The sequence below is a fragment of the Manis javanica genome, chromosome 1, assembly GCF_040802235.1.
Source record: "Manis javanica isolate MJ-LG chromosome 1, MJ_LKY, whole genome shotgun sequence".
In the NCBI taxonomy this organism is placed as follows: Eukaryota; Metazoa; Chordata; class Mammalia; order Pholidota; family Manidae; genus Manis; species Manis javanica.
The window spans coordinates 55,402,478-55,421,767 of record NC_133156.1 but is presented as its reverse complement, the minus strand read 5'-3'; the positions used below and the strand labels follow the sequence as shown (position 1 = coordinate 55,421,767).

The 19,290-nt window shown below is 36.7% G+C and overlaps 1 protein-coding gene across 7 annotated transcripts in view; it reads right to left on the bottom strand.

The window, feature by feature from the left end:
- SIMC1 (SUMO interacting motifs containing 1) overlaps positions 1-19,290 on the bottom strand; it is an 88,350-nt gene that overhangs the window by 67,237 nt on the left and 1,823 nt on the right. For 5 of the 7 annotated variants that reach the window (XM_036995112.2, XM_036995111.2, XM_036995113.2 and 2 more), the window contains exons 2-3: positions 14,374-14,448; positions 3,536-4,939 (exon numbers count right to left, since the gene is read on the bottom strand). The exons of 1 other annotated variant lie outside the window; for it this stretch is intronic. In XM_036995112.2, the coding sequence (XP_036851007.2) occupies positions 3,536-4,939; positions 14,374-14,448 (1,479 nt within the window). The remainder of the gene's footprint in view (positions 1-3,535; positions 4,940-14,373; positions 14,449-19,290) is intronic. One more of the 7 variants, XM_073232460.1, reaches the window with a different exon arrangement.

Genomic DNA, 19,290 nt, shown 5'->3' with positions numbered 1-19,290 from the left:
ATGCCCACTCTCCCCACTGTTATTCAACATCGTACTGGAGGTCGTAGCTATGGCAATTAGACAAAATAAAGAAACATAACCAATTCAAATTGGTAAAGAAGAAGTTAAATTGTCACTATTTGCAGATGATATGATATTGTACATAAAAAACCCTAAAGACTCCACTCCAAAACTGCTAGAACTCATATTGGAATACAGCAGTTTCAGGATACAAAATTAACACACAGAAATCTGTGCCTTTCCTATACACTAACAATGCGCCAATAGAAAGAGAAATCAGAAAAACAATTCCATTCACAATTGCATCAAAAAGAATAAAATACCTAGGAATAAACCTAACCAAAGAAGTGAAAGACCTATACCCTGAAAAGTAAAAGACACTCTTAAGAGAAGTTAAAGAGGACACTAACAAATGGAAACTCATCCCATGCTCTTGGCTAGGAAGAATTAATATCATCAAAATGGCCATTCTACCCAAAGCAATATACAGAGTTGATGCAATCCCTATCAAATTACCAACAACATTCTTCAATGAACTGCAACAAATATTTCAAAAATTCATATGGAAACACCAAAGACCCCGAATAGCCAAGAAATCCTGAGAAAGAAGAATAAAGTGGTGGGGATCTCACTCCCCAACTTCAAGCTCTAGTACAAAGCCATAGTAATCAAGATAATTTGGTGCTGGCACAAGTACAGAGCCACAGACCAGTGGAACAGAATAGAGATCCCAGACATTAACCCAAACATATATGGTCAATTAATATTCGATAAAGGAGCCATGGACATACAATGGGGAAATGACAGTCTCTTCAACAGATAGTGCTGGCAAAACTGGACAGCTACATGTAAGAGAATGAAACTGGATCACTGTATAACCCCATACACAAAAGTAAATTCAAAATGGATCAAAGACCTGAATGTAAGTCATGAAACCATAAAACTCTTAGAAAAAAACATAGGCAATAATCTCTTGGACATAAACATGAGTGACTTCTTCATGAATATATCTCCCCAGGCAAGGAAAACAAAATAAAAAATGAGCAAGTGGGACTATATCAAGCTGAAAAGCTTCTGTACAGCAAAGGACACCATCAATAGAACAAAAAGGTACCCTACAGTATGGGAGAATATATTCATAAATGACAGATCCAATACAGGCTTGACATCCAAAATATATAAAGAGTTCACGCACCTCAACAAACAAAAAGTAAATAATCCAATTAAAAAATGGGCAGAGGAGCTGAATAGACAGTTCTCCAAAGAAGAAATTCAGATGGCCAACAGACACATGAAAAGATGCTCCACATAGCTAGTCATCAGAGAAATGCAAATTAAAACCACAATGAGATATCACCTCACACCAGTAAGGATGGCTACCATCCAAAAGACAAACAACAACACATGTTGGTGAGGTTGTGGAGAAAGGGGAACCCTCCTACACTGCTGGTGGGAATGTAAATTAGTTCAACCATTGTGGAAAGCAGTATGGAGGTTCCTCAAAAAGCTCAAAATAGACATACCATTTGACCCAGGAATTCCACTTCTAGGAGTTTACCCTAAGAATGCAGCATCCCAGTTTGAAAAAGACAGATGCTCCCCTATATTTATCGCAGCACTGTTTACAATAGCCAAGAAATGGAAGCAACCTAAATGTCCATCAGTAGATGAATGGATAAAGAAGATGTGGTATATATACACAATGGAATATTATTCAGCCACAAGAAGAAAACAAATCCTACCATTTGCAATAACATGGATGGAACTAGAGGCTATTATGCTCAGTGAAATAAGCCAGGCGGAGAAAGACAAGTATCAGATGATTTCACTTATATGTGGAGTATAAGAACAAAGAAAAACTGAAGGAACAAAATAGCAGCAGACTCACAGAACCCAAGAATTGACTAACAGTTACCAAAGGGAAAGGGACTGGGGAGGATGGGTGGGAAGGGAGGGATAAGGGCAGGGAAAAAGAAAGGGAGGATTACGATTAGCATGTATAATTAGCATGTAGGGGGGCATGGGGAGGGCTGTGCAACATAGTGAAGACAAGTAGTGATTCTACAGCATCTTAGTACACTGACGGAAAAAAAAAGAGTGTAAGGAAGGGAAAGGAATGGGAATTGAAGAAAAATATTTGAAGGCCTGTGATTAGCCAGACACTCCTATAGGTACTTTAGATATATTATCTTATTTAATGATACTAAGCCATATTTTCTTATCTCTTTTTTACAGATAGGAAAGCCTTAGAAAGGTAAAGTAACAGACCCCAAATAGCCAAAGGAATCCTGAAAAAGAAGAACAAAGCTGGCAGTGTTATGCTCTCTGATGTCAAACTACATTACAAAGCTATAGTAATCAAAAGAGTAATGGCACACAAATAACAAATAGACATACAGATCAATGGAACAGAATAGAGAGCCTAGAAATAAACCCATGTTTATGTGGTCAATTAATCTATGGCAAAGGAGGCCAGGGATATACAATGGGGAAAAGAGACTGTATTTTCCTCAATACTTGTGGAGAAACTGGACAGATATGTGCAAAAAATAAAACTGGACTACTGTCTTACATCATACACAAAAACAAACTCAAAATGTATTAAAGACTAAATGTAAGACCTAAAACCATAAAAACTCCTAAAAGAAAACATGGGCAGTATACTCTTGAACATTGGAATTAGCAATTTTTTCTTGTATATGACTCCTAGACCTGACTCCTAGAGCACGGGAAACAAAAGCAAAAATAACCTAGCCAGACTACATTAACCTAAAAACCCACTGCATAAGAGTAAGTCTTGAGGTGAGCTTAATGAGTGTTGAGGATGCAATTTCATTAACAAAATGAAAAGGCAATCTGCTAAATGGGAGAATATGTTTGCCAGTGATACGGTTAATGTTCAAAGTATATAAAGAACTCATAAAACTCAACACTCAAAAAAATAATCCAATTTAAAAAAATGGGTAGAGGAACTAGATAGACATTTTTCCAAAGACATACAGCTAGCCAACAGACAAAAGAAAAGATGCTCAACATCACTAATCATCAGGGAAATGCAAATCACAGCCACCATAAGATAGCACTCACACCAGTCAGAATGCCAAGTATCAAAATGACAAGAAATAACAAATGGTGGCAAGGATGCAGAGGAAAGGGAACCCTTATGCATGGTTGGTGAGAATACAAAATAATGCAGCCATGCTTATCATGGTGAGCAGTTAGTAACATTATATGATTGTTGAATCACTATCTTGTACACCTGAAACTAATATAATATTGCATGTCAACTGCACTTCAATAAAATTTTTTAATTAAAGAAACAAGAAAGGTAAAATGACTTCTGCAAAAAGTGTAGAGCTGAAATTTGAATCCAGGTCTGGCTCTACACTGGATGGTCCTGTAAGAGGGGGAAAGATAAAAATGTCAAATTTATACTGGGTCTGTCTTCTCATGCATGAACTTGTTATAGCATACTAACCTTAAGCTAGGCCTATACCAAGGACACCTATTCCCTAGGGAAGATATGTTAGCTCACCTCTCTTGTTTCTTTGTCTGGTATTAGTGTCTGGAAGAAAAGGTGATGCACTGGAGGTCGTAAGAAATACTTCAGTCTATGCAGGCACGGTCTGTTGTACAACCCACCTTGTGGTGGTTGTGCTTGTACCTGGGCAGGCCCTGGGTTGGCAGGGTCTGGCAGTGATATCTCTTTTCTGGCTGGAGTTTCTGTGACAGAGAGCCAAGGAACTCTCTCTAAGGAAGTTTCAGACTGTGGAGACTGTGGGCTGGGAGGGGACATTGGAGAAGATGGAGCTGAGAAATCCATAGGAGTGTCACAGTTCTTTACATCATTTTGGGGAGAGTCAGGCCTGTCATGTGGTAACTGAGGCAAGTCTCCAGGTGACTGTGGTGAGTCTCTTGGCAAGTGTGGTATGTCTCCAAGTGAACATAGCACATCTGGTAAGTGGGGAGCTTCTCCAGGTGAATGTGGCACACTTCCTGGTGACTGTGGAGCGTCTCCTGGTGAGTGTGGCCTGCCTCCCAGTGACTGTGGCAGGTCTGCTGGTGGCACATCTTCCAGTGACCGTGGCATGTCTTGCAGGTACGCTACATCTTGTGGATATGCTATGTTTTGAGATGGACCTCGGATATCTTGAGGTGGGCAGAGTAAGTCTTGAGGTGAACTTAATGAGTATTGAGGATGCCATGATGAGTCTTGAGGTGAGTTTGGCATATTCTGCTGGGGGCATGGCACATTCTGAGAATATGGCACATCTTGAGGAGGGTATGGCACTTCTTGAGGCAAGTGAGACAGAGCTTGTAGTTGGCACTGCATGGTTTGTGATGGGCATGACAAGGCTCGTGGTGGGCATGAGGAGGCTCGTGGTGGACATGATAAGGCTTGTGGTGGGCATGGCAAGGCTTGCAGTAGGCATGGCAGGGCTAGTGGTGGGCAAGGTACATCTTGCTGTGTGCATGGCAAGGGTGCTCTCTGACTGCTGCTGCTACCATTATTGCTTGTTGGGGAGAAGGAGTGAATGTCTGAAGACAGCTGTAGGCTTGCCAAGAAACCAAGGTCACCTTTGAATGTGGTTGAGCTGCAATTTGGCTCCGCTGGATGAACAGAATCTCCACTGATGGACACTGGGAGTTGGGGACCCTCAAACATGTTTTCTTCCAAAAGGTCCAAATCCACAGGATCGCTGTTAATGATTCTCTGTGCTGCAGGCTGAGAGCTTCTGTCCATCACCTCTTTGCTGGAGAGGCTGGCACATGTCTGAGGACTCGTTGGCTCCTTCTGGGAAGGAGCAACAGATTCTAGAGTCAAGTCAAGAGTGGCAATAGGGCTATTTTCGTCCTCAGTTCTTGTCAGGTCAATCACACAGAGTCCATTGCGATCCTTTGTCCTTGGTCTGGCTTCTCCAGTTAAGTCAATGAAGTCCTGTTGAAGGATTGTGAGAGAATAAGAGGTCAAGCAGGAAGTCTCAGCTTTATGTAAGAAGAGCTTACATGTTAGCTTTTAAGGATAAGCATATTTTATCTTTTCATTTCACTGGCAATTTATACATTCTGCATAACATAAACATTAGTTTATTTCCTTTGGTTAAAATTTTGCTACTGTCAAAGCTGTCAATTTCTACACCTTAAATTATCCAAATGCCATATTCAGTAATTGAGGGCTTAATGGAAATATTTTTTAATCCAAGGTGGTTAGGGCAGTAGTAGGAAAGATCTTAACCTTAAGTCATAAAGTAAAAAGCAACCTTTGTTTGGAAAAGCAAATACACAGGATAACCTACAAAAGAAGCTAAAGAAGGAAAGCTAATGTAAGAGAATCTACTCTGTGCTGAGAACATATTGAGTGCTTTCATATATCGTTAACTTTCACAATGACCTATCACATAGGCATTATCATCTCCATATTACAGATGGGGAAACTGGAGTTCAGACAGGTTAGGTTATTTACTTGAGGATTATACAGCTAAGTAGCAGAAAAAGACATTCAAATCCAGATCTGTTTCCTTTTTTTCCTGTTAGAACCTAGGAATGTGCAATTTTATTCAAGATATAATTAGCCTATAGGCAGATTTGAAGGACAGTACAATAAGGGTTATAAAACCAACAGTGTAATTCAGAGCCCTAAATAGATAAATTACTGAAAAACCTGTTATCTTCATTCCCATTCCTTGGCGAAATGATAAGGCAGTTCACAAGCCTGATAATGCCAAGCAGAGGTACTACAAACAATCTCTGTGCCATGAACCTGGGACAGTATTGCTCTACCCTCCAGTTATCCCTCACCTGGTTGGGTACCATTGCCACTGCTATGTTAGGTACCAAGTCCTGGGTTAGGAATGCTATTGCTGCTACCACAGCTACTGTACTAATTCTTTTAATAGATGTGATGGCTACCACTGTCCACAGCACCAAAGCACGGCACAGGATTCAGGGTGGGTCAAGTGGGAAGTTGGCATGCACCTCATCCTGGAATAGGGATTGCCTGGAAACTTAATGCCTCATTCTTAAGCAGCAGCCATACTGTAACACCGCCTTTGGTGGCTCTCTGCTAGCTGAACTCCACGTAAACACAGAGGGTCTGAACTTAACTCCTCTTCCATTGCTAACTTCTAAAATGCAATGTTACCACGTCTCTCCCATTTAAACCCACTATATGAGCTACAAAGGACAAATGCCTTAGTTAAGACTCATAAGGTCCTTCATTATAAGACCTGCATTTAGCCTTTCTTTGATTACTTTTTCTTCATATGATCAAATTGTACAGAACTACTACAGATTCCCAAATGTGCCATGCTTTTTCAAGTGTCTTTATGTTTCCTTATGTTCTTTCTTTTGCTTGGAATGACTATTATGCCTTTGGTTGTTTGGAGGCGTCTTGTTTTCCAAGACTCAACACAGGTATCACTGTGTGTGAAATCCTTTCAGATCATTTCTTGTCCCAGATTAATCATTTTCTCCCTCATATCTCCAACTGCATCAGTACAAACCTCCTTTATCCCAAAGAATTTAACGTTTTTAATAATATTGACAATGGAAATACATTTTGTCATTTTCCAATTATTTATTGGTAGTACACAGAAATACTATTGATTTATGTATATTATGCTTATATCCTCTGACCTTGCTAAATTCACTTATTAGCTCAAGTAACTTTTTGTAGATTCTTTAGGGTTTTCCATATACAGTCATGTTGCAAATAGAGAGTTTTACTTTTTCCTTTCCAATCTGAATGCCTTCTTTTTCTTTTTCTTGCCTATTGCAATGGCTAAGGCATCCATTATAATCTTCAATGGAAGTACTGAAAGCAACTGTCTCATACTTTTATCACTAAATATAATGTTATCTGTGGAGTTTTCATAGATGCCCATATCAGGGTGAGGAAGTTCCTTTTTACCCCTAGAGTTCTGAGAGTCTTAATTAGGAATGGTTGTTAAATTTTGTCAAACGCTTTTTCTATACCTGTTGAACTGTCCTATTTTTTCATCTGTACTATTAATATCAAAGTTTATATTCATTGATTTTCTAATGTTAAATTACTCCTGGGAAAACTCCACTTAGTTATTATGCATTATTCTTTTTCTATATTGTTGGGTTTAATATGTCAATATTTTATGAAGAATTTTTGCATATTCATGAGGGATATCAGTTCGTAGTTTTGTGCTCTTGTAATTTCTTTTTATACTGGTTTTGCTATCAGAATAAAACTAGTCTCATAAAATGGGGAACTATTCCTACCTCCTCTATTTAGTACTGTATCTTTTGTGAATGACAGAAATCACAGTGAAACTATCTGGGCCTGAAATTTGCTTTGTAGGAAAGTTTTTAATTATAAATTCAATTTCTTTAATAGCTATAGAGCTATTAGTATTTTCTATTTCTTCTTGTATTAGTTTTGTGACTTGAGGAATTTGTCCATTTCATCTAAATTGTGAAATTTATTAGCAAAAAAATGTTCACAAGTCCTTTATTATCTTTTTAATTCTGTATTTGGAATTTTATCCCAATTCCCTTTTTTTATTCCCAATATTGGTAACTGTATCTTCTGAATTTTTGTTCCTGATCAGTCTATCTAGGAGTTTATCAATTTTTTTGATACTTTGAAAGAACCAGGTTTTTCTATTTCATTTATTTGTTATTATTATTTTCTTCCTTCTATTTTCTGTAGATTTAAGTTGTCCTTATTTTCTAGTGTCCTAATGTGGACTCTTGGATAATTGATTTTTCAGTCTCTTTCTTTTCTAACATTAGGATTTAAAGCTAAAATGTTCACTGTAAATACTGCTTCAGTTTCATCCCACAATTTTTTATATATAGTCATTTTACTACCATGTAGTTCAAATTTACTTTCATTATGGCCAGAAAACAAACCTTTTGAAATACATTGACTTATTTTATGTGCTAACACATGGCCTATTTGTTGAATGTTCCTTATGTACTTGAAAAAAAATGTGTATTCTGCACTTACACCTTTATAAATGCCAACTAGGTCATGGCTTTTGATAGTGGCTTTCAGATCTTTGATTTCTTCACTTTTTGGGAGATCCAATTGTGCTATCAATTACTGAGAAAGTATATTAAAGTGCCCAACTATGACTGTGGCTTTGACTATTTCTCCCTTCAGGTTGAGTTAGTTTTTGCTTCATGTACTTGGAAACTCTGTTTATTAGGTACATATATGCTTATAATTGTTCTATCTTTGTAATGTATTCACCCATTTATCATTATGAAGGATCTTTTTTAGTCTCCAGCAATCCTTGTATTGATGTCTATTTTTCCCCCTGGATATTAACATAGCCACTCTGAGGTTCTCATGCATACTGTTTGCATGGTATACTTCTTTCTATTCTTTTATTCTCCATGTATTTGTGTCCTTGTATTTAAAGTGCATCTCATATATATAGCATATAGTTGTTTTTTATTTTTATTTTTGGTCCAGTTTGACATTCTCTGCCTTTTGATTCATTTTTGGTCCATTTACACTTCAGTGTTTGCATCTTTGCTTTGAGATCTACAGTCATGTCATTTGTTTTCTATTTGTCCTATTTGGTCATTATTCCTCTATTCCTCCTTTCCCACCTCCCTTTGAATTAATCACAAATATTTTTTGGCATTCCATTTTAATTTCTCTGTTGGCTTTCTAGCTCTATCTCTTTTTATTATACTTTAAGTGGTTGTTCTTAGCATCACAGTATGTAAATTCAACTTAAGAGAAAATATTAAAAACATAAGATAAAAATATAGGAACCTTACAAAATATTCCATTTATCCTGTGCCCTGTCCTTATTTTTGTTGTCATATATTTATGTTATGAATTCACCAGTGAAGCATACGATTTTTACTTTTGTTATTTTTTCTTTAAGGAAACTAATAGAAGGAAAATTGTTATTTTCCCTTTACATATATAACTACAATTTCTAGTTCTCTTCATTTCTTTGTGTAGATCTAGGTTTCCATTTGGTGTCATTTCCCTTCAGCTGAATTTCTTATAGTGCAGGTCTGCTAGTGACAAATTCTGTTTCTGCTTATCTGAAAATGTTTTTAATTGTCCTTATTTTTGAAGGACAATTTTGCCAAATGTAGAATTCTTGGGTAAAGTTTTCTTTCTTCTATCATTTGACTATGTCGTCCAAAGTCTTTTGGTCTCCACAGTTTCTGTTAAGAAGTCAGCTGTTAATTGAATTGTTGTTTCCTGTATGTAACATTATCACTTTTTTCTGGACCATCAAGGAGTGGTTTTCTCTGTGTTCATCTTGAATCTATTGTGCTTCTAGGATCTGTAAGGTTTTTCCCACAGCTTTGAGAAAATTTCGGTCATTATTTCTTCAATTTTTTTCCTACAACTTACTCCTACCTTTCAAGACTTTACACATATTTTGAATTGCTTGTTATTTCCCTACAGATCCCTGAGGTTTTCAATTTTATTCCATATTTTCTCCCCACTCTATTCTTAAAATTGGGTGATTTCTATTGTCCTATTTTGAACTTCAGTTTTTTCCTCCCAATCTGCTTTCTTTTCCAATCTGCTGCTCAGTCCAAGTTATTTTAAAATTTCAATTACTGTATTTTTTAACTCCTCAGTTTGTTTTTCATTTTGGCTTAAAATAACAGAACTTTACTGTCTCACAGTTCTGAAAGCTAGAAGCCCCAAATCAAGGTGTCAGCAGGACCATGCTCTCTCTGATGGCTGTTGGGGAGAACCCTTCCTTGCCTCTTCTAGTTTCTGGTGTTCACCAACAATCCTTAGCATTCCTGGGCTTGTAGATACATCACCCCAAATCTTCTCTCTGTGTGCCTTCACACTGTTTTCCCTCTGTGTGTCACTTTCTGTATCCAAATTTCCCTGTTTCATGAACTGAATTTTTGTTTTTAAGTTTCCAATTCTCTATTGAGATTTTCTATTTATTCACTCATTGAAGCCATATTTTCTTCAGTTGGACGTATTTATAATAAGCACCTACAAATTCGTTCTTGTTAAATCCAACACACACTCACTGAGTTTCTACTGACTGTCCTTTTCCTTATGTGAGTATGTCACACTTTTGTTTCTTTGCATTTCTAGTAATTTTTGCTTTAAAACTGAGTATTGTAGGTAATACACATAATGATTTGATTGTGTTCTTCTAAAAACTGTCTTTCATTGTTGTTCTACTAGATAATCTACTTGAACTCAGACTGCAAGCTTTATCTCACTTGCACATGTAGGTGCTGATATCTTTATTCTTCTGGTTTTTAGCTGTTTTATCCTGACCCCTTGATAGTGGGGTGTGGGGTGGTTCTCCCCTGCACCTGCCTAATTTGATGTCGGCTACAGATTTGGACAGAGATTATACTCTAATCTCTGTGATTATTCTTTCCATGATTTTCTTCTGGGGATTCCTACCTAATTTCTTCCTGCATTTTCATCCTGTCCTCTGTCCCCTCACATTTCAAATCCATAAAATTTCAGCTTTCTGCCACCCAAGTGGAAGATGGACTGTAGAATGCAGTCAGTTAAAAGAGCAGAAAAGTTACACATACTGCCCCATGCAGCTATCTTTCAAGAGTAGATCTCTCTAGTATCTGCCTGATTTTTCACCGGGCCCTCAGGAACTTTCAGCAGGTAAGGGAGTTTCAAGATTGGAGTACAGTTCAACGGCACTGCTCAGCCTTGGAGAGTTCACTGCTCTCCTCTTCTGTTGTTCCATAGAACTTTGCACATACCGATACCACTATAGTGCATATCACAGAGCACGTGATTATCTTCTCCCCTGTTAGACAATAACTTATTTTTGTATCTGTATCCTTGGTGCCCATATAGCATCTTGGACTCAACAAACTATAAATAAATAAATTTAATTTAATAACATGTTGATTTTTCCTTTCATCTCACTGTTCTCTCATAGTTCTCCTAACTTCTCATTGATTTGCATTTCAATCACATATTACTCTAATTAATCTTTCACAGATATAACAAATTACCTTTCTAATTTTAATACTAATGTTGTTAGAGGGAAGAGAAATACAGATAACTAAGGCTCTCCGATATTTGCATCTGCAGAATGAAACTTGGCAATAAGCCCATCAGGCCCTTGTCCTACCCATTAACCTTATTTTCAGATCTGGATATCTCACAACTCTATAATGTGAGTACTATTTACATTTTATATCTAAAAAACCTAAAGCTCAGAAAGCAGAATTATTTTCTCCTGGGTTTCTGGACTTGTTTAATCAGAAGTTTCAGATATATCTATACCTGCAAGCTGCTGGCCCAAGGCTTATTTCCTGATTTTGGTTCTGATAATGGGATTTGCTCTTCACTACTCTAGATTCAGCTCATGGTTATTGGTTTCATTTCTCCTTGGAGAATTCTGTTAATTCCTCCTAGTCCAGCAAACAGGAAAAATTAGTTTCATCATGATCCAGTTGTTTTTTTTGCTAGGAAAGAACCCTTTCAACTGCTGAAGGCAGAAGCTCCTGGTTCAGGCTTCTTTATGATATCCCAGTATTAGTTGTTTATCTTTCCCACTAGGACCTAGTGTCTTAGTGTGGATGATAAATAATGTCAGTCTATTATTGACCAATATCACTGGTAAATATCAATGCAAATACCCTCTACAAGATATTAGCAAATGAATTCCTGTATTAAAAAATTTAAAGAGTTCCAGTTGTAATCAGAAGGGCTAACTATATACTCTGATCAACCAACTAATAAAAGCTAGGATTGATATAAATGTAAAAACATGGGAAAAGATATAACAAGGGAAAACCAACCAATAGAAAGCCAGTGTAGCTATAAAACAGACAAAACAGATTTCAATGAAAATAGCATTACTAGAGATAAAGAAGGCCACTGCATAATAAAATATTTCTTTCATCAAGATGTAATAATTTAAAAACTGTATGTCTGGTAACATAGCCTTCAGAAGCAAAAATAGATAAAAGTATAAAGAGAAAAAGGAACATCCACAGTTATTATGAGAAATTGCTACACATCTTCCTTGGTTGATAGATTATGCAAACAAAAAAATTCTTAAGGATACAAAAGACATTAGCAAGCTTCATCTAAAGGACTCAGACAGAATAGTTATTTAGAATTACATAAAATATTTACAAATATTAACTATATACTAGGAGTCGAAGTACATCTTAGTAAATGTCAAAAGACTGATACCACTCAGACCAAAATACTATTAGGTTAGAAATCAATTAAAAAAAAAAAGTAGGAAAATACTCCATGCAACTGCACCGCAAATTAAGAAATATGACCAAATAATTTGAGAGCAAAGAAGAAATCATAGAAATAAGAAAAATTTTAGAACTGAACAACAAAAATGCTAGGTATTACAACATGTGACATGAAGCAAAAGCACTATTTAGAAGAAAATTTAGAGATTTAGACAATTAGAGAAGAGGAATGGAAAAAAATTAATGTGCTAAGCATACATCTTTAGATAATAGAAAAAGAACAGAATAGGCCCAAAGAAAGCAGAGGAAGGAAATAAAATAAATGTAACAATTCAGAAATGAATGAAATAGGGAACAAATACAGCAAAGTAGAGCAGCAATGTCAAAGTTTTTTCTTTTAGTCATTATAATTGGCAAACACCTGATAAGAAAATTAAGAAAATGAAAAGAAAGCACAATAACCCATATTAAGAATGAAAAAGGAACAGTTATAGATGTTTTTGAGATTAAAAAACATGAGAAGATATTATGAATAACTTTATGTCAAAATGCTTGAGAAATAGATAAATTCCTAGAAAAATAAATCTTAGCAAAACTGACTCAAGAACCATAGGTATATGGGAGATAATATAGGATTTGCTCTATTTTTTCATGTTTGAAATTTTCCGTAATGAAAAGATATTTTTAACTTGAAGCCTGAGAATGTGAATGTCTGGCATTTTAGCTTCTTTAGAAGGAAAAAGGTTGTATCTCCAAAGTGGAAATTTTGCAAACACAGTTCTAGGTTCAGATACTAGGATCCCACAAAGAATGACACTATGTCCACACATTGGTATGTACTAAAACTATAATTACATACTACTCTTTAAATCCAAAATTCACTGGAAGGAACCTGTCCTACAAATATGTCCTTATGATCACACAAGAGAGTTCATCACATCATAGTCTATGATAGCAAAATAATTAAAATCAATAAGGAGATGATTAAATAAATTATGTTATATTTTATATTAGATTAACATGCAGCTGACAAACAAATATTCACTATATGCCAGGAACCATGTTATGCACTGGTAATACCATTGTAAGCAAAACGGACAGTAGTCTGAATGAGGTACTAACATTTTTTAAAATGCCTAAGTATATTAAGTGGTTAAAAAATTAGTATGACTCCATTGGGAAAAAAATCAGACATTTATGTATATTTGTATATACACACAGAGAAAACTTTTGGAACAATACAGAAAAACTGTTATCTTTGGAGAGTAGGAATGGACAGAGATGAGTTCCTTCTGATGCCTGGATTTTTTACTTCTATTTAAAAATTTAAAATATACTTTGTATAATTTTAAATGGGAATATTTTATTTTTCAAATGATAGGATTGCATGCCTTAAAATACAAAAAACCTAGAGAACCCATTGAAATGTATAGGGTTTCCTTCTGGAGTGAAGAAAATGTTCTAAAATTAGATAATGGTGATGGTTAAACAACTCAGGGAAGTTTATGGGTAAATTTATGTATGGTTTGGATACATCTTAATAAAACTGTTAATGGGGATGGGGATGTGATTTGCAGGCTTATATGGGAGCTGACATTGCTTTCAGATCCAAAGTTGTTTGACAACTGGTGTTTTAAATTCAAAATGTACATGAATTTTGCCTTCTATTCTATGACATATCCATATTTTCAGTTCCAAAAATATAGAAAATTAGCCTGGGATAGGTGCCACATTTATCCCTTGGGTCTTCCACCACAGAGATTTTGACCTAACTGTAACATAGAAAGGATTCCTCAGAAAACCAATAGTAGTAATTCTGTTTCTCCTTGAAAGTTACTGAGCACCTACTATGTTCAAGGCATTAAGCTAGTTGCTGCAGATATATGTGTCCAGCAGTGAACTTAAAATATTTGGGGGAAGGGGTTGAGAAAGAGTGTGATTTCAAAAAATATTTTTGATATGCGTGATAGGGTTTTAAAAAATAGTTTTTGGATTAAAAAATTTCCAGTGGATCTTTAATTATTTTTTATGTAGTGCATTTAAAAATGGAATTCTATTTTACAACTTGCTTTTTTCTACTTATCCACTTATTTCTAGCATCCTCAGAAGATGTTCCCTTGGAAACCTGGTGAGAGAGTTGCAAGTTCATCCCAGGATGGAACTCTACATATAGAAAAATATGTAAAAGCTTACCATTTGATAAAGGTAATATTTCAAACCACTCGGTAAAAAGGATAGATAATTCAATAAATGATGTTGGAACAATACCTGGAGAGAAAAATATTAGATACCATTTTATTCCTTTTTTGAAACTAATTCCAGGTAGATTAATGAATTAGAAAATATTTATTTGATCTTAGGCATGAGGAAAGCCTTTCTAAGCATAACAAGAACAACAAATTTAATAGAAAAGTTACAGAATTGACTACATAAAATTTAAAACTTCTGTAAAGAAAACCAAAAGAAATCAAAACTTGGGGGGAAAAGTATAACATGTATGACACAAGGGGCTGTTTTAGTCTCCTAGTACACACTGACCCAAACTGGCTGACTTAAAACAGGAATTTATCCTCCAGCTTAGAAGTCCAAAATCAAGGTGTCTGCAGGGCTGTGTTCTCTGGAAGGCTCTGGGAGGGGGGAGGCTCTTAGGTGCCTTTCACTCAGCTTCTATGCAGCCAACAATCCTTGGTGTTTCTTGATTTGCAGCTGTGTAACTCCCGTCTTTGCTTGCATCGTCACATGGTGTTCTTCTGCCTTCATGTCTTTTCATATGGACACCAGTCATACTGGATTAGGGACCAACCCTACTCTGTATGGCTTCATCTTCACTAATTAAATTTGCAACGACCCTATTTCCAAATAAGATCTGTAGTGGGAGTTAGGAGTTCAACCTACCTTTTTTTGAGGACCCAATTCAATCCATAGAAAGTCTTAAATATGTAAGTAAAACTTATAAACTAGCAAAAAAAACCCACAACACTGCAATAAGTTGTGGCAATACACAAGTGTATATATATATATATATATATATACACACACACACACACACACACACACACACACTCTCTCTCTCCATATACACACACATATAGCTCCAATATTTCTTATCTCCAACAACCATGTGCAAGATGTCCAGCTCTGCTACATGCTGAATATACTCTGTTCTCTTAACCTGATTAGCTGCTCTTTCTCCCTTGCCTTCACTTGGGCTAGGCACCGTGTTGTGCTCTAGGACTAGGTCCTGGATGATATCATCTAGATGGATGACTTTACTACAGCCTGTGTGCTAATGACACAAAATTTGAGTCCCTAGTCAGGACTTTTCTCCTGGCCTCCAACCTCAGTACAAACATACTGCCTCATACCTGGCATCTCCAGTTGGCTATCCCACAAACATCTTAAATTTAACACCTTCAAAAGAGACCTCTTGAATTTTTCCTCCAATCTTGTTCCTCCTCAAGTTTTCTTCATTTCAGTGAATGACACCAATATGCATCCAGTTACTTAGGTCAAAACCAGGGCATCATTTCTTGATTCCTTCCTTTCCCTCATTATCCACAGCCAAATATCAAGACTTATTTGTTGATTTTACTTTCTAAATATCTACCACATCTCTCCAGTCTCCCAGCCCACACCATGACTGTAGTTTAACCTATGATTCTCTCTGGTCTGGACTATGGTAGCAAAGTCATAGCCTGATCTCTGACTCCACTTTTGTCCCTTGATGGGAGGGTGACTATACTTCTGTTCTGTTTGGGGCAGTTCCAGTTTTCTCCTGTTGCTTGACACCCTGTCCAGTTAGTATCCCCTTTCATTTGCAGAAGGACCCTCATTTGGATGATAAATTATATGTCACCTTCTTTACAATCTTTTCTTCTTAAAGTAGTTGAAATCACCTTTTAAAATGGTAGATCAGATCATGCATTTCCATGCTTAAAACCCTTCAGAGACTTAAAAAAGTTTTTTTAAATTTTGGTGTCATTATTCTACAATTACATGAGGAACATTATGTTTACTAGACTTGCCCCATCACCAAGTTCCCCCCATATTCCCTATTGCAGTCACTGTCCATCAGCGTAATAAGATGTTGTAGAATCACTGCTGGTCTTCTCTGTGTTGTACAGCCTTCCCCATGTTCCCCTCACCACATTATGCATGCTAATCATAATGCCCCCTTTCTTCCCCCCACCCTTATCCCTCCCTTCCCACCCGTCCTCCCCAGTCCTTTTCCCTTTGGTAACTGTTAGTCCTTTCTTGGGTTCTGTGAATCTGCTGCTGTTTTGTTCCTTCAGTTTTTCCTTTGTTCTTATACTCCACAGATGAGTGAAATCATTTAGTACTTGTCTTTCTCTGCCTGGCTTATTTCACTGAGCATAATATCCTCCAGCTCCATCCATGTTGTTGCAAATGGTAGGATTTGTTTTCTTCTTATGGCTGAATAATATTCCATTGTATATATGTACCACATCTTCTTTATCCATTCATTTACTGATGGACACATAGGTTGCTTTCATTTCTTGGCTATTGTGAATAGTGCTGTGATAAATATAGGGGTGCATTAGTCTTTTTCAAACTGGGCTGCTGTGTTCTTAGGGTAAATTCCTAGAAGTGGAATTCCTGGGTCAAATGGTATGTATTTCTATTTTGAGTTTTTTGAGGAACCTCCATATTGCTTTCCACAATGGTTGAACTAGTTTACATTCCCACCTTCAAAGATTTTTCTACTACGTAAGAATAAAATCTAAATTTCTTACTGCGGTCTAGAAGGTCCTATGCAGCCTACCCCTACATACTTCTCTCTTCCAACTCTGTCCTTCACTCTTTACATTCCAGCTCCACTGGCCTTTTGGATTCCTCCAATCAGCCATGCCTATTCCCACTTCCATGCCTTTGTTTTTGCTGTACCCTTTGCAGCTAACTTATTTCCCTAGATCTCATAACAAATCTATTCTGTCATTTTGCTCAGATCAAATATTAACTCTTCAGAGAGGCCTTCTCTGAAAACCCAATCTAATGTTCCTGACGTCACCCAGGTTACTCTCTATTATATTGTCCACCGATTTGTTAGTTTGTTTATTCCTTATATTTCCCCACTCGCTGGAACATAGGTCCATTTTTACCTTGCTAACCTCTGGTCCCCAGGGTTAAAGCATGTGCTGAATAAGTATATACTGAAAGAATGAATCACAACCAAAGAAAGAAATTAAACCGTGACAACTCACAGAATCTGCAAATCAGCACAGATTAAAAGAACAAAAATTCCTTATTTTTCTTTCTGGCATTCTGTATTACCATCTGACATTTAGTGATTATTTACCATTTGTCTCCCCCAGAGTAAAATGAAATTTCCACACAGGCAGGGACTTTGTTTTGTTCACTTGCTTATACTCTTAGAATCTACTATAAAAATGCCTGACATACAGTAAGTGCTCAATAAATATTTAATGAATAAACTGACAATACCTAAGAGTGACTAGGTAATATAGAAAGAATGAGAATATAATTGATGCATGATTTCCTTAGGAAATCTGGCAATATATATTAAAAACTCTCAGAGTGGGGCATACCTTTGACACAGCAATCTAAATTCTAACAGGAACTTAAACAAATGAACAAGGGTAGAAAGATTATTTATGAGGGAATTTCTCCTTGGGTTGCTTGTAACAGAGAACATTTAGAAACACCAGCATGACATCCATTAATAGGAGATCACAAATATAGTTATCAATCAATTCTTTAAATATACATTAAAATATTGGTGAAGACATGCATTTATTGGTGATAAAGAGGTAAAAAGTATGTGAAGAGAAAAAGGCAAGCTAAAAAATGCAAGACAAGATGTATAGCAAGACTTCATTTTTTGTAAAAACATGTATGAGGGAGACACTTGGGTATGTATGAGTGCACACTGGCATTTACACATAAAAGTTTAGAAAGACATACTTCAAAATGTTAATATTGGTTATCTTTGGGATGGTGAGATTAAGGGCAATTTTAATTTCCTTCTATGTACATTTCTAAATGTTTTGTAATTAAGTCAACCAAAATTATCTGAAAATGTTCTGCTTTTCAAAGAGGGAAAAAAAGCAATAAATACTATTAAGAACACAGACACACCTCATCAACTCAATGAAGACTAAAGCCCAAGTTAGGAACTAGTTCAGAAGTGTCAACTACAGTACTGGAGATGGCCTTCTGATTCCTGAATTCAAGCAAATTCTTTCCCCTCAGTCAGTATTTCTAAAAAAGAAAAAAATTATAAAACTTCTTTATTTCATTGCTTGCCAAGTTTGACAAAGTCAGGCCTGGCTGAGAAACAACACAAAGTGTAGCAAAAGCTCTCATTTATACTGGGCATTTTCCTTGCACTACCTCATTAAAAGTCTTCTAATGGTCCTGCCCAGATGGTTCTTACTGTTCTCAAGTGCAAAAGTATGAGAGAAGTGACAGAACTTGGCAAAGGTAATGCAGCTGCTGTGTGTGTGTGTGTGTGTGCGCGCGCGCGTGCGTGCATGCGTGTGTGTGTGTGTGTGTGTGTGTGTTTTGGGAGTTGGTGGTTCTGATTTGAATACAGGTCTCTTTGACCTCAGGGCCCTTAGGAAAAGCCAGACAAAGGCTTCAATCTTGCAAGTCTCTTAATGCCTCTGATATTTTATGTGGTTATCCTCCCACCATTATCTAACTGTAAGAAAGATAAAAGGAGAACAAGCCTGGAGTTTCTAAGATGGAGTAAATCTGGAGAAGCAAGAATTACACTGGGTACTACTCTCTGGAACTTGCCCTTCATTTCTCTTCAGTTCAAAATGCTCAAGATCAAAATACTTGGTTGGGTGGTCACAGCGGAGGGGAGCAGTTTGAGAGTGCACCCATGTATGTGTGTGAAGGGTCACAACAGACTGTGATAAGGATGACACTTGTGCACTTGAAGAAGGAAGTTGGACCAGGATGAGGGCAGACAGACAACACTTGGGAGAATAGGCCGTGGGTAGAAAGGACAAAGTTAAAGGGATTGAGAGAAGGGGCAACGGAAAACAGGAGGAACAGGAGGAAAGGCAGTTGTGAGTTACTCTGCTGTATTTTTCTCTTCCACCTTTTTTCTCTATATACTCT